The sequence below is a fragment of the Ochotona princeps genome, chromosome 1, assembly GCF_030435755.1.
Source record: "Ochotona princeps isolate mOchPri1 chromosome 1, mOchPri1.hap1, whole genome shotgun sequence".
Classification (NCBI taxonomy): domain Eukaryota; kingdom Metazoa; phylum Chordata; class Mammalia; order Lagomorpha; family Ochotonidae; genus Ochotona; species Ochotona princeps.
In genome coordinates this window covers 120,228,427-120,243,888 of record NC_080832.1, presented here as the reverse complement: position 1 = coordinate 120,243,888, position 15,462 = coordinate 120,228,427, and the positions used below count along the sequence as shown (strand labels likewise).

The window sequence follows — 15,462 nt, the reverse complement described above, 5'->3', positions numbered from 1 at the left end:
CTTATCCCCAGCCCTCAGCCACCTTCTCTGCAGGGGAAATTCTAAGTGATAGAAATGACAGCTCTTTAGTTTTGGTAGATGGGCTATGTTTTTCTGAGATTACGCAGTGTCTCTGTGTGTATGATGGGGGAGGCTAGCTTCCTCAGGGGCAGGAATCAGGGTGGGAACACTTTACACCCAGATCACCAGCTTATCCCAAGCCCTCAGCCACCTTCTCTGCAAGGGAATGACAGCTCTTTCATTTTGGTGGACGGGTTATGTTTTTCTGAGATTGCACAGCATGTGTGTGTGTATGGGGGGGGAGGTAATGCCACACGCACCAAGCCCCCACCCTCCTCCAGTCACAGTCCCTGGTACACCCAGCACTTGCCTGGACCGTCTTTCCTGAAGGCCGCTGAAACCTGCAAAGGACTGGCTTCTGATGATCCCATTGGGCCCTCCTGGCGAAAAGGACTGGGACCCTACCAGCATGATGTCTGGGAGTTTGGTTGGCAGTCCTGTAAGAAAAAGGAAAGAAGAGTGGCATCTTAGGGACAGGCGCCGAGAGTCAACGCTAAAACGAGCAACAAGTGGAATACTGGGCCCCTTAGATTCTTGGCCACGTGACTCACTTTTAAGCCAAAGGGTACAGATCTCAGGGCAGTAGGACACCCACTTGTCTCAACTGAAATAAACATGAATCACACAAAATTATCAATCCTTCAACAATTTCAGTTTCACAAAGTTTCAAAACATGCCTACAAAAACATGAATACTTGGGACCTGGAGCCAAATCCCAGTGGTTAAATCCTTGACTTGCATTCACTAGGATCCCATATGGGCACTGGTTTGTGTCCTGACTGCCCTACTTCCCATCCAGTTCCCTGCTTGTGGCCTGGGAAAGCAGTAGAAGATGACCCAAAGCTTTGGGAATTTACACCCACATGGGAGACCCGAGGGAACCTCCTGGCTCCTAGCTTTGGATCAGCTCAGCTCTGGCTGTTGCGGCCACTTGGGCGGGGTGGGGGGTGAGAGGGGGTGAACCAGAGGATGAAAGATATTTCTCTGTATCTCCTTCTCTCTGTAGAGCTACCTTCCCAATAAAAATAAATAAATCTTTAAAACAAAAAAACATGAACACATTTATGACATTTACCATCATTCAATAACAACACACAGGCACACAACCAGACCACGTCAAAGTTTAAGAAAGGCCCTGAGTGCAATTCACAGCACAGTCAGGTCTTCAGGCGGAATGTACACTCAGAAATCAGAAGGCTTCTTGAGCGATGAACTTACTAAAACTTGCTCCCTGTCTCTGTCTTGAATTCTGTTTTGAAAGCTAAAACGCGTGCACAATGTGCAGTAAGAAGGGTAAAAGGGAGTGCTCACAAAAAGACAAGATAACCCAGGTCAGATAAGAAGGCACGGAAAATACAGCAAGCAAGCACAGAACCCCAATTTCGCGTGTCCGCTAGGCTTTTGTGAACCCCTGCTTGGGAACGCCAAGATGCATTGTCCAAGCTCAGCTCTGCTGGACAGGAGCCTCAGGTTAGTTCCCCCAAGGGCTCGCCCAGAACTGCAGGGTGACTGTTCAGTTTAGGCCAGGAAAAATCAGCGCACATACCATGGTTGTGGCAGTGACTTCAGTCCAGAGTGGAGGGCAGCCTAGCAGGAGAAACGAGAGACAGCTGCCGTCTAGGTGGGAGACTTCCGGAGTGGGCAGACAACTTCTCGGCGTGTGAGCAACCACAACAATTGCCCTTGACAGACCCGGCGAGTAGGAGCGGCAAGCTGGAAGCCAACAGCAGCAGTCTCTGGCGGCAATGGATAGACCCACCTCTGTGTGCCCTACTCAAAACTACAGCTCAGCTGGGAAGGTCGCTCCAGGGAGCGCCTATCCGCAGCGGGAGGAGGGCCAACAGCCCCCTCCCACCTACCCTCCCTCGCTCCCTCCCTCTCCAGGAGAGAGACTGGGATTTGTCTGCATTCTTGCAGGGCACAGGTACTGACTCACTGGACTCCAGGTCTGGAAATAGGCTTCCTCTTTGATCTGGGTGGGACACAAATCTCCTACCAGGCAGGAGGGGAAGCTTAACTTTTGAAGGCTTCTCTAGAATTTGGAAAGTAATGAAGTAGGTATAAGCAGCAAAGTAATGCAGCATGAGAGGGGCCAGACAAAACACAGGTGCCAGCAGGTTCTTTCCAGTTGGCTCTCTTAAACCCCCAAGCTCAGAAACAGCCCCAATTCATCTGATTTCTCAATGAGGTTCTCAAAGCACTCTCTGCTGGTTGGAGAACTGCCTACATTTCATTAAGGACACCTTTGCTGCATCAAAAATCACTTTGAGCACAGTCACCAAATGCAAACTTCTCATAAACAGCAAGGGAGCAATGCAATTTTTGTTCTTTCTGTACTTAGTGATTTGACAAATTTTTATTAGTTTTACACCTCATTGTGCAAATTATCGTCCAATAGGACTACTGCATCATAACCATTCTTTGATTATAGGAAAAGACTTAAAATATTTAACTGAACTACTGTTTCATACCTCCTAGAAATCATATATTTTAAAACCAATATTTTTTTCTCAGTCTTTGGATCAGTAAATTTAAACTGTGAGTGCTTGACTTCAATTTTCAGGCATTCTGATGTAATTAATATGGGGTTTGATCTGAATAACTTTTATAGGTCCTCAGGTGAGTGATGTTTACCAAAGTTTGGGAGCCACTGAGAAGGTTTTATTACGCAACAATTTGCACTTGATATAGGCAGGGAATAATAAAAAGAAATGCTGACTTAAAAGCTCTATTAAACTAATCTGTAGAATTTATCAACAATTTAAAAAAGTGTTCCTGTCTCAAGTTCCTCTGTGCAAAGTTGAAGTGTCTTGTCAAAAGACAGGAAAAAAAGCCCCTATATGAGTATTCTAGACAGAGCTGTCATTTTTCTTCTTCCTTTTGGTGTATCAGGTAGGAAAACCTTTCAAGAAGAAAGCAGGTTCCTGCGGGATTCCCAGATTGTACAAGGCTTTGGGAAAGGGAGAAATCCTCAGAATTTCCATGTGAAGTAGATGAGCACTAGCAATGCGCCTGTGGGGAGAGCTTTTGTCAACATTCTGTTCTGTTTTCCTGGTCTTAAGGGATGATCGTTATCTACAGGGAAAGAATTTGGCCAGGAGCTGGTTCAGCCTGAGCTCTATCCCATCATCAATCCGCCTGAAGGCACTGACCCACTGCCCAGGGAGAATTGTAAAAGCAGCAGCAGGAGCAGCAGGAGGAGGCTGGGGTCTGCTGGGGTGGGAATGGGAGGTGGGAGAGGATCCTGTCAGTCCACTCCCCATGGGTTCTCCACCGCTATTGCAGTTATTTTGTGATTCTCCGCTTCCATCTTCTCTCATGTCCTTGGCCACTTAACTTCCACCTCTGAGTGCTCTGTACCCTCGCCCCTCCCTGTCTTCCTAAGAAGTCCCATAGATATGCCTTCCTCCTGGCTCTCAGCAACTCTACCCGCAATGCTACAGTCATTTTCCCATTTGGAAGGACTCAATGTTCGTGCCAAAGTAAGTTGTATTTTAAAAGCATGTGCTCCATTGAACTAAGACCTTCCCCTACAGGAAGAATTATGGTGTAAAGACAGCATCGCTGTTGGAAGCCCAAGGTATAAAACGGTCTGAAAATTTGGGAGGATAATTTAGCAGTATCATTTTTGTGAGGAAATCTCTCAAAGGAGAAATATTATTTCCAAGAAACAATATGTTGGGTTCCATCAATTTTCATTTAAACCAGAAAATCTAGATTCCTCTTTGATGAGCTTATTATGAGTTGCAAGCTACATAACAACCTCATTATCTTCATCAGCAAACCTTTTTTGAGCTGGACTGTAGGGCTGCTTGTAGGCACCACACCTGACACATATCGCTAAGGTTCTCTGATTACAGCATTGGACAAGCAAGGAATTGCACGTAAGCAACAGTCACCTTTGGCAAACGCTACAGGGAGATGCTGAGTTTTTTTTTTAGGATTCATTTGTTTTTATTTGAAATGCAGTTATAGAGAGAAGGTGGCACATATAGGAGGAGAGAGACAGAAAGCTCCACCACACACTGGTTCACTCCCCAAATACTTTGCGACAGCCAGAGCTAGGCTGATCCGAAGCCAGGAGTCTGGAGTTTCTTCTGAGTCTCCCATACACTACAGAGGCTCTAGTGCTTCAGTCACCCTGTACTGCTTTCCCAGGCCACAAGCAGAGAGCTGGAGCTGAAGTGGAACAGCTGGGATTGGAACCAGCCCCCAGGTGGGGGTGTCAGTGCTACAGGTAAAGGCTTAATGTGCTACACCACAGCACTGGCCCCAATGCTGAGGCTTTGAAGAGGGTTTCCAGCCCCTAAGTTACTAAGTTCTCTCCTGACCTTTCTGGAAATCCCAGCAGAACAAACATAAACATTTATTTCTGTGTGTTAAGTTCCAGAAAGGTTTCGAATTTTAGCAAGCAATGAAGCTGCTCATGTCTGCTCCTCACTTTGCTCTGTACTTAGCAGGACCACTGCCCCTGTGGTCACACCAGGTGGCCACTCTGCCCTGCCACTGCCGCAGCCAACGGGAATGCCAGGATCCTTCTGGAAAGAATTCAAAGCCCCTTGACCAGGAGCGGATGACCTCTACTCCTCCAAGTGGAGCTCTGCTGAAATCACAGCTGTTTCTCTCCTTGACCTTTTTTTTTTTTTAAAGAATTACAGGTGAGGGTATTATACAAGGATCCCTAATGGTCCAACAAATCCAAAATTTCCCAGCACCTGCCACAATGAATCTCCATACAGATTTCTTCAGAGTGCACAAGCTACAGTCACTGGGAAGGAAAGTTGGTACTGATCATTCAAGTATTTGGGTGGGGAGTGTTGTGATGTGTGGGTTAAAGTGTTTCTTGGGGCACCTGCATTCCATTTAGCAGTGTCTGGTTCTAACTCCCATCTCTGCTTTAGATCCAGCTTCTTGCTAATGTGACTGTGTGGTAGTAGAAGACAGCTCAAGTACTTAAGTTCTTGCCACCCAAATGGGTAATCTGGCTGGAGTTCCTGGATCCTGATGTCAGCCTGACCCAGTTCCAGATCTAGTAAGCATCTGAGGAGAGAAGCGGTGGATGGAAGCGGATCTGTCTTTGTCACTCTGCCTTTCAAATAAGTAAAGCTTGAAAATAAGAAGTTAAGTACATTAAGACTCATTAAAAGGAAATAGTAATTCCTAGGCTAGCTTTTGCAAGATACAGCATCCTCTTCCATTAGGAAAATACAGGGAAGAAGAGAGAAGGTGAGAAAGTGGGAAGAGAAACTATACCTTATGTCAACCTGAGACAACTGGCAGAAGTTTGCCGAGTTAGATTTTCCTCAACTCCTCCCTTTACATGTCAAGCACAATACTTTCAGTATATTATGTGCTGCATTTTGTGACCTGCTTGCTTTGTTTTTCTTTTTACAAGATTTCTTTTAAAATTTCTCTGCCAGGAGTTTATAAACAGGCGTCTTAAAGCATCTTTAAAATCAGTATCCTTAGGTTGACCTCATATTCTATTTGTTCCTTGGGAAAACAAAAGGAAAACTAACCAGCCTACCTTACCTGTGTTTTTTTTTTTTTAAAGATTTATTCATTTTATTACAGCCAGATATACACAGAGGAGGAGAGACAGAGAGGAAGATCCTCCGTCCGATGATTCACTCCCCAAGTGAGCCGCAACGGGCCGATGCACGCCGATCCAAAACCGGGAACCTGGAACCTCTTCCGGGTCTCCTACACCGGTGCAGGGTCCCAATGCATTGGGCCGTCCTCGACTGCTTTCCCAGGCCACAAGCAGGGAGCTGGATGGGAAGTGGAGCTGCCGGGACCAGAACCGGCGCCCATATGGGATCCCGGGGCTTTCAAGGCGAGGACTTTAGCTGCTAGGCCACGCCGCCGGGCCCCTTACCTGTGTTTTTAATGTCTGATTATAAGTTACAGCAAGTTTGACCAAAGGCAAAGGGAAAGTATGCAAGGAAAAGATCAAGGATTTTTTCTGGGAAATGAAGGAATGCAAGAATATTTGAGCAGGTATAACCTGCAGGACACCAAATTACCCTGTGCTTTCCTTTCTTTACTAACCATCTCCTCCCATTAAGAACACAAACAGGTAATTCTTATAGGCCCTTGAGGAACACAGAAGATGTAGGAAGCAACTATGATTTCTGAATGATGTTAGTAAGGGAGACCTCAGCTCTCTCCCAAGAATTGCTCCTGGAGTGGGAACTGGACAGCAAAACGTCAACTGAGAAACCAATAGTGAATTACAAAGTAATGCCATTTCCATAAGCTAGGCTGAGACCATGGGCCATGGACGGATAAGGTCAGCTGGCAGTTGGCTGGGGTGAAAAGCTGGCAAAAGTAAAACCTTCTAACAAGTGTTGGGAGCAGGCAAAGCAGCCGGGAGAACACTAGTTCTAAAACTGTTGTGGTGATGGGTGCACAGCTATGTATATTCACTATAACTCAAGTTGTATCCTGAAGATAAATAAATGTTATGGTATGTGGATTTACTATCAATAACACTGGTAAACACACACATTATCAATTTTCACGGGGGAGTGGGGTGAAGATCATTATTCCTCCTTTCAGAGACAGTTCCAAGGAATGCAAAACTGAATCGGTCGGGGACCCCCTGAGCGTTGATCCAACCCTGCCTCTGTGAGGTCATAGGGGATGCAGGTTGGGGTGTTTTCCGACTCATTTCTGCAGGTCTGGTTTGGTTCCCCTGTCCTCCTTTCCTAATGGTACCATGTGTTTATGCCGCCCCACATGTTGGTTGACAGCACAAGTATGATTCAGTTGTCTTGCAAGAGGCAGGCATGTGGGCCAGATGTAAACACCAGTGGTGCTAAACGACGATTTAAGATGAATCCTAAAAATAGGGGTCTGCTGACTATCTGGTCACAAGATACCTATTACAGAACAGTTGAGTAATATATTTTTAAAGTAGATATATTTAAGTCCTTAGCTTTTTTTAAAAAAAAAAATATATTGCTGCTTCTAAAATAAATCAAGGCAATGCTAATATTTGCTTCTCCGTTGTTGACATTGTTTGCCAACCAAGTGACACAGGCACACTTGATTTGGTGATTGACTAAGACAAATGATGTGAATGGCTGAAAAAATTTATAGAATAACTTGGCATAACTCCTCAGACAGCAGATGGAAGAACCAAAGTCAGATACTCTAACTGGCCTCTTGGGAATGAGCTAAAGTTGATGAACACAGATTCTGTATCTGCGGAGATGGTAATTCTTCCCCATTCCAACAGACGAGCATTGCAAGTTTCTATTGAGGCCAAGACCTCATCCAATCTCACAAGGCTGCCTATCTGTCTTCTAAGCTGACTTCCAACCATCTTTGTTAGATGGTAGAGCATTCATCTAAAAACCCACAGAAAATACAGACATGCTTTATAAAAGGTAAATGCCCAAAAAACACAAAGATGGCTACAATGAACACTTCGTTTCAATGAGCCTGAAAGAGACAGAGAAAGGAAGAGAAAGAAAATGATGTTTAGAGTCTCTGGAAACAGATGTTGAAGACTCCCCATTTTCTAAGACTGTGGGTCAGCACATAGAATGAAGGATGCTACATTGGGGCTGAGCTCTAAAAACATGCTACAAGAGAGTTTTGCTTTTTAAGAAGTGTAAGATCTGAAGAAGACACTATGATTGTCTAGCAGGCATATGGAAGACAATGTGGGATGCAAGAAATAGCAAAGTAAGTGGCACCTTGTTCTTCATGCCCCAAAGCAAGCTGCAGAGCAAAAATGACAAGAATGTGAACCCGAGAGTCGGGGCACATTGGAGCTTGACTTGAGTTCAACAGTTTTCAGCTGCTTGGATTTGTGCATGCTGTTCACCTGTACTCAATCTCAGTAACCTAGTTTGTTAAAAACAAAACAAAAACCCCAAAAGCTTAATATTTCAGAGAAGCTTTGTGAGATGCAAATGAGACCCTTTGGTGTGAAGTTGGTGCTTATTAAAGTTGGCATTTAAGGACAGCGCACCTGCTGGCTAGTACTGGCACTGGATGAGAGTTGTGTCAGGCTGGACTGCATTACCTCCTGGAGGGTGCAAGATCTGTGGCTGGGAGCAAACCTGGTAGGGGAACTGTGGGCACTCCCCTGCCAGGTTGTAGCACCTACAGTAAGCACAAGAGCCAGGGCAGGGAGCAGACCAGACTGGACAAGGTGGCAGCACCCATTGGCAAACGTGTGGACTGGGTCTAGGGGCTGGGCGGGCTGAACTAAGCCACAGCACCCATGGGTGTGCACAAGAGCCAAATGGGATGGAGAATAGGCTGGGCTAGGCTGCAGCACATGCTGGTATACACAAAAGCCAGGGCTAGGGTAGACCTGGTAGGGGTTATTGTGGACCACATGACTAGGCCACAGCACCCATTGGTTTACATGAGAGTTGGGTCTGGGGCAGAACTGATCAGGCAGTTGCATCCACTGTATATACGTTGGCCGGTACAGGTGACAGACCGAACCTGACCCTGCACTTAACTGGTGCACACAAGAGTCAAGTCTGAGGTCACTTCAGGAGAGGATTTTTGGGGAATCAAATCCAGGCCACAGGGAAAATCACAATATATACAACCTTGGAGTACAAGTGTCAGGACTGGGCCTCCCCATTTGCTGATGCTTGTGCAGTGGACAACATACACAGATGCACATGGGGGATATGACAGCCAGCTGCTTTAGGCCAGTAGGGGGCATGACGGCCTCCTTAAAGGATGGAAAGCAGAACAGGTTGGACAACTCTCCTGGCCAAACTTTGGCATCAAGTGTCTGGATCTGTGGATGCATTAAGATGGTCAGCCAATAGTTTTGGAAAGATGCAACAAAGCCGACAATATCTCAGAACTATCAAAACCACTCAAGTAACACTCTCAGTACATTCTCCACATCGAGATCTCTGTCATCATTAAATGACCAGTCTCCAATCCCTGAGTGCTGATGTAGTTTGACAGCAAGGAGCTGACCCCATTCCTTCCTCCGCAGCAGACACAGAGAAAAAAAAAGAACTGAAACGTTTGTCCCACCCACCTTCCTCCATAGCATGCCCTCCCCATCCTAATGTGAGACCCACATGGGTGTGCATAGCTTTCAACTGTAAACAATAAAAATATAATGAAAAAATGTTAAAATTAATATGTAATAATAATTAAAAATAATGCAAATCTTACCTAAAAGAAAGGTGCAATAGCTCAATAGGGTAATCCTCTGCCTGCCAATGCTAAGATCCCATGTGTGTTCAAGTTCTAGTCCTGGGCTGCTCCATTTCTGATCCAGTTCCTGCTCTTGGTTTGGGAAGACAACATAACATGATAAAAGCCTTGGGACCCTGTCCCACGTGGGAGACCCAGAAGAAGCTCCTGGCTTCACATCAGTTCAGCTCTGGCTACTGTGGCTATTTGAAATTGAAATGGATTGAAGATCTGTTTCTCCTTCTCTCTGTAAGTTTGCCTTTCAAATAAAAATAAATGAATCTTTAAAAAAAAAAAAGATAAAACCTTGGCTTTATCTAGCGGAAGTTTTGAACTGAACAGGTGAAAATGGGAGAAACGAGGGCCCGGCGGCGTGGCCTAGCAGCTAAAGTCCTCCCCTTGAACGCGTTGGGATCCCATATGGGCGCCGGTTCTAATCCCGGCAGCTCCACTTCCCATCCATCTCCCTGCTTGTGGCCTGGGAAAGCAGTCGAGGACAGCCCAAGGTTTTGGGACCCTGCACCCGCGAGGGAGACCTGGAAGAGGTTCCTGGTTCCTGGCTTTGGATAGGCGCAGCATTGGCCGCTGCGGTCACTTGGGGGAGTGAATCATCGGACGGAAGATCTTCCCCTGTGTCTCTCCTCCTCTCTGTATATCTGACTTTGTAATAAAAATAAATAAATCTTTAAAAAAAAAAGAAATGGGAGAAATGAGCATCTTTTGGAAGAGAACAATTTTTAGGTAACTAAAAAAAAACTGACAGGGACTAAAAACATGGATACTTTGGAAACCTAATTTAAAATTCAATTTGCAGAAATGTTTCTGCTTTGAAGCAATGTGAAGCTTACAGAAAAGGTTCAAGAATGATATACAAGCCTTTCATCTGCCTTTACTCAGGTTCATCATCATTTTTTTTGACACCTGCCAATTTTACCTTTTCATCTCCCTTTCTCTGTACACATATATGCATTATTATCTCCCCCAAATCCCTTGAAAGTAGTCTGCATAAATTTTTAAAGATTTATTTATTTTTATCAGAAAGGCAGATTTACAGAAAGAAGCAGAGATGGGGAGAAAAATCTTCCGCCCGCTGGTTCATTCCCCAAATTGGCACAGCTGACAGAGCTGAGCCTATCTGAAGCCAGGAACCAGGACCCAGGAGCTGCTTCTGGGTCTCCCACATGGGTGCAAGGTCCCAAGTGCTTGGGCCATCCTCCACTGTGTTCGCAGGCCATAAACAGGGGGCTGTATCAGAAGAGGAGCCATTGGGATATGACTGGTGTCCATATGGGATACCACTGTTTGCGCTGGCCCCATATATCTGTATATTTATATACATTTTTCATATTTCACGAGTAGCTAACAGACATGATGCAAATTTATTATGAAATATGTCAGTATGTTTTTCCTAAGGCCAAGAATTTTCACTGGCATAACCAGAGTCCAATGATAGATCAACATCCCCAAATTTTATTTGTTTTTGTTTTTAACATCACAAAATTTAACATCAACACGATACTATTAACTGAGGTACAGATCTTATTCGAATTCTACCATCTGGACCCCCAATGTCCTGTGAATTGTACCAACACCCTCCTTCTAGGATCACATGATGCCTCTCTTGTCATTGCCTTTAGTTTTTGGTTCTGGGGCAGTTCCTGGCTATTCTTTGTCTTTGACATGAAGATTTTAATAGAGATCAGGCCAGTTTTTTGGTAGAATGTGTCTTAACTGAGTTAGTCTGATGTTTTCTTATGAGCCAGGCTGTGTGTTTTTAGTAGGGACACCACATAAGTCATGTCATCTCCTCAAAGCATGCACTGGTGGCACAAGAAGTGAGCTGGCCGCATTATAAGTGATATTGACTTTTTCTTTATTTTTGTTTGAGAAGCAGAGAGGCATGAGAGAAGAGAGGGTAGAGAGATTTCCCATCCATAGGTTGACTTTACAAAAGTCATCCACAGCTTGGCTGGGCTGGGCTAAACTCAGAGTTGGAAACTTACGTCTCCTATATAGTTGGCAGGAATTCAGTTACTTGCACCATCACTGTTCCTCCCAGGTCTCCCTGTTCCTCCAGGAATACTGGAGTCAGGAATTGAACCTAGCTACTCCAAAATGGGATGCAGGTTGTTGGTTTTTTTCTTTTTTTCCCCCTGAAGTCAGAGTTAGAAAGAGGGAGAGGGAGGATCTCCATCTACGAGTTCACCCCCAGATGGCTACAAAAGCCAAGGCTAGGCCAGGCTGGAGCATGCAGCTCCATTTGGGTCTCTCAACTGTGCGGTAGGGGCCCAAACACCTGGGCCACCTTCTGGTGCTTTTCCCAGAGCATCAGCAGGGAATTGGATTCAAAATGGAGTAGTTGGGGCAGGAACCTGCCCCCACCTTGTGTTGCAGTATGTTGCTATGCTACACTCCTGGCCCTGGGATGCAGGAATTTTAACTGCTACGCTAACACATGGTGATGTTAACTTTGACACTTAATTAAGGTGTTGGTTAGTGTTTCCTTTGGTAAGTTACTATTTTGCCATCCTAATTAGGAAGTAGTTGGCAAGGAGTTACTTTGAGGCTAGGCTAGCATCTTTTTTTAAAAAAATATTTATTTTTATTGCAAAGTTAGATATACAGAGAGGAGGACAGACAGAGAGCAAGATCTTCCATCCAATGATTCACTCCCCAAGTGACCACAACAGCCGATGCTGCGCCTATCCAAAGACAGGAGTCAGGAACTTCTTCCAGGTCTCCCATGTGGGTGCAGGGTCCCAAGGCTTTGGGCCGTCCTCCACTACTTTCCCAGACCACAAGCGGGGAGCTGGATGGGAAGTGGGGCTGCCAGCCCATATGGGATCCCAGCAGACTCAAGGCAAAGACTTCAGCTGCTAGGCCACTGTGCTGGGCCCTATGCTAAATCTTGATTCTTTTTTTTTTTATTGGCTTTCTTTTTCTTTAATTAATTTATTAAATTCTTTTTTGTTAATTTTTATTCTTTTTAAAAAGATTTATTTTTTTATTGGATAGGCATATTTACCAAGAGGCGATACAGAGAAATATCTTCTTTCCTCTGATTCACTCCCTAAGTGACTGCAATGGCCGCAGCTGAGCTGATCCAAATCCAGGAGCTAGGAACCTTTTCAGGGTCTCCTATGTGGGTGCATGAGCCCAAGGCTATGGATCATTCTCTATTGTGTTCCCAGGCCATAAACGGGGAGCTAGATGGGAAGCGGAGAAGCTGGGACACAAACCGGCACTCACATGGGATCTTGGTGGGTGCAAGGCAAGAATTTAGACACTGAGCCATTGCATTGAGCCCAACATTTTGATTCTTTAATCCAGAAATTTTAGCACCCCTTGAATTCTATCTTTCCTTCTATATCAGAAAGACTTGTCCTTGATTCATTCATGTATTTATTTGCTTCCTTATTGTCAGTATGTACTCAAGGATGATTATTTCCTTCACTGGGTTATAATCCATTCCTGCTGTATGATACAACAACCAAGTGTTTGGGGAAGCATGTTTTTGTCAGTTTAGTCGGAGGGATCTCATCTTGTGAACATCATCTTTGAATGACGGACAGAAATGAACGTTTCCAAGGACTCACTTGCATTGTGCTGACTTTCCAAAATGTCTCATCTCCTTAGTTACACTGTACCCTTGCTGAGGGTGGAGACCAGCTGTCTTCTGAATTGTTTTTTTGATATGCACTAGCAAAGTAAGGTAGCAAATGATGGCTCTGGAGATAGTTTGACCCAGATTTTGACCACATAGCCTGTCCTAAGCCTCAATTTTTCTTGCCAGTAGAATGAGGATAAAAGTACTCAAGTGACCAAGTTGGTTGTGAGGACAAAATACGATAATATGTAAAGCAGGGCTTGGTGCGGCATAATTGGCTTTGCTAACAACTAAAATTTGGAATGGCAAGAGACACCTAACCAAGCAAATGGACATAGCCAATTGTAAACTCAGCCATATGCACAGGTGAAAATACCTAGAGATGAAGTAATTTGACATTATCACTGTCTCCTTTCTTTCCCTTCAAAGCAATGGAAGCAGAAAATGCTGAAGCCATTTTAAGGGGCTGTCTGAATCATTTGAAGAATAAAAAAAGCAATGGTAATGGCGTGTCTGTTTATCAGGACAGCCAATCGTAGAGACTTCTAGATAACTGACACTGTTTCAGCCCTAGGGAAAATGAAAGTACTGTTTTTTCATCCGTTTGGTGGATTAAATAAACGCAGAGAGTAGCAGCTGGCCTCATGATAATTAGAAGAGAAATGATTCAGGACATAAAACTCGCTTAAATCTCTCGAGGGCTTGGGTTGATTTTGACTAATGTTGTCATAACTCATTTTAAAAATTGCAAAGTTGAGAAGGCGTGTAGCCCTTCATTTGGTGCATGCTACAACCTTTCATTTGGTTGATGCTATACATCAAAGTCAGACCAACTGTTTCTTTGTAAAAGGGAGAGAGCATTTTGTGCTTCAAGAACGCTCAGGTTATTGGCAAGAATAAGTAAATTGCCTACTAAACACTCCCCCGGCCAAACCCATACCTATCAAAAAGGAGACATTCCTTGAGGAAGTGATTCTTCGGAGATGGCTTGACTGGTCTTGCTTAGAGAAAAGCGTGCCAATCACAAACTCTTGCTTTTTGATCATCTGATTCTGAGATAATCCTCACATATCTAAGAAATTCAGTTCCTTCAGGAGGGCTGACATGCAGACTGCCTCTCCATAGAGTCTCCACTCATTTGAACTAAAAGCAATTGTAACCTCTTTGCATCACAGCCCCATCCATATGATACCGACATCTTCTCTTCAACTGCTGTTCGACTTCACTGAGATGGTCACTTCTGTAAGTGCATCTATTCTTACTGCTCCCACTAGAGCCAAGTTGCATCTTTAGACATCTCAAATTGTAAAAGAAATTGAGGTTTTGCTAGAAAGTACCCAACAGTCTACTGAGAGGTATTGTTATGCACTACACACTTGCTTTTTTCCCCCCTCTTTTGGCACTGTTTCATGTGACCAATCCTGGCATTCATTCATGTGCATGATGGTTAGGTAGAAAAAGGAACTGAACCTTATAAATAACACTGCTTGCTATACTTTCTCTTGCAAGAGAATCATCTTCAATGGGAGCTTTTTAGATATGGTCTACATATTCAAACTCACAGGTTTTTTTTTCATATATGGTTAATATCTCTCTGGCTATTCTAACAAGCAAGTTGTATTGATGGAGGACTGGTCAGAGATTATGGGATGGCATTGCTGCTGAAGACAGATGCAGTTATATTAACGTAATATGATCACAGCCTTTGCTTGAGGGAGGAAGTTCCAGCGGAGCCCTTGTAACACAAGGCATAGCGATAGAGTTAAAATGAAGGCATCCTTCCAAACTCCTGTTACATTTGTCATTTTATTCCTGTTGTTATGACAACACTTTATAGCAGCACTTCCCCGCATTAGCATTTAGGCATGCTACTACGCACTTGCAGATAAGACCCGACAGTCTGCAGTGCTGCTCTTGGGGCTTGATGGGGAACTTGTGGCCAAGACACAGAGGTTAGTGCCTGGACACCATGCTTGGCTTTGACCCCCAGAGCTCCTGAACTTTGTTTTTCTTCTGCCCTTAAGAAAGCGACAGCCTGTGAGGGTGGGTGGGGGGAAGCTTCAAGGATTTGTGTGGGAAGATTCATTTTATTATTCACAGCCTCTATCCTGTGGTTGCATCTGTGAAGCAGAAATTCTTTCCTGATATTATGTATTCCATTCTCTTGGTCAAGCCTACATCATACAGGTTTAGAAGTTGGCAAATTTTGGTGTTCCATTTAATTTCAGCTGTTTATTAGCCATTGGCATGATTCATTTATGAACATTAATTTTGTAGAAAGAAAGACTCAAAATTATGATGAAAATCTATAATTACTAAAGGGATATTGGTGGAATGAACCTATAGTATGAATTAGTGATCTGTTGCATGTATAAAAGCATAGAAATGTTTTTTAGGGCCCAAAGCAGTAGCCTAGCAGCTAAAGTCCTCACCTTGCATTTGCTGGGATCCCATATGCGTCCTGGTTCTAATCCTGGCTGCTCCACTTCCCATCAAGCTCCCTGTCTGTGGCCTGAGAAAGCAGTGGAGATGGCCCAAGCACTTGGGACCCTGCACCCATGCGGGAGACCAGGAAGAAGCTCCTGGCTTCAGATCAGCTCAGCTCC

General features: G+C 44.4%; 1 protein-coding gene across 6 annotated transcripts in view; it reads right to left on the bottom strand.

The window, feature by feature from the left end:
- The window catches only part of RIPOR2 (RHO family interacting cell polarization regulator 2), a 218,556-nt gene that overhangs the window by 50,059 nt on the left and 153,035 nt on the right, over nt 1-15,462 (bottom strand). For 5 of the 6 annotated variants that reach the window (XM_058667368.1, XM_058667377.1, XM_058667360.1 and 2 more), the window contains exon 2: nt 371-497. In XM_058667368.1, the coding sequence (XP_058523351.1) occupies nt 371-497 (127 nt within the window). Of the gene's footprint in view, nt 1-370; nt 498-9,228; nt 9,338-15,462 lie in introns of those variants that run through there. The other variant, XM_058667364.1, reaches the window with a different exon arrangement.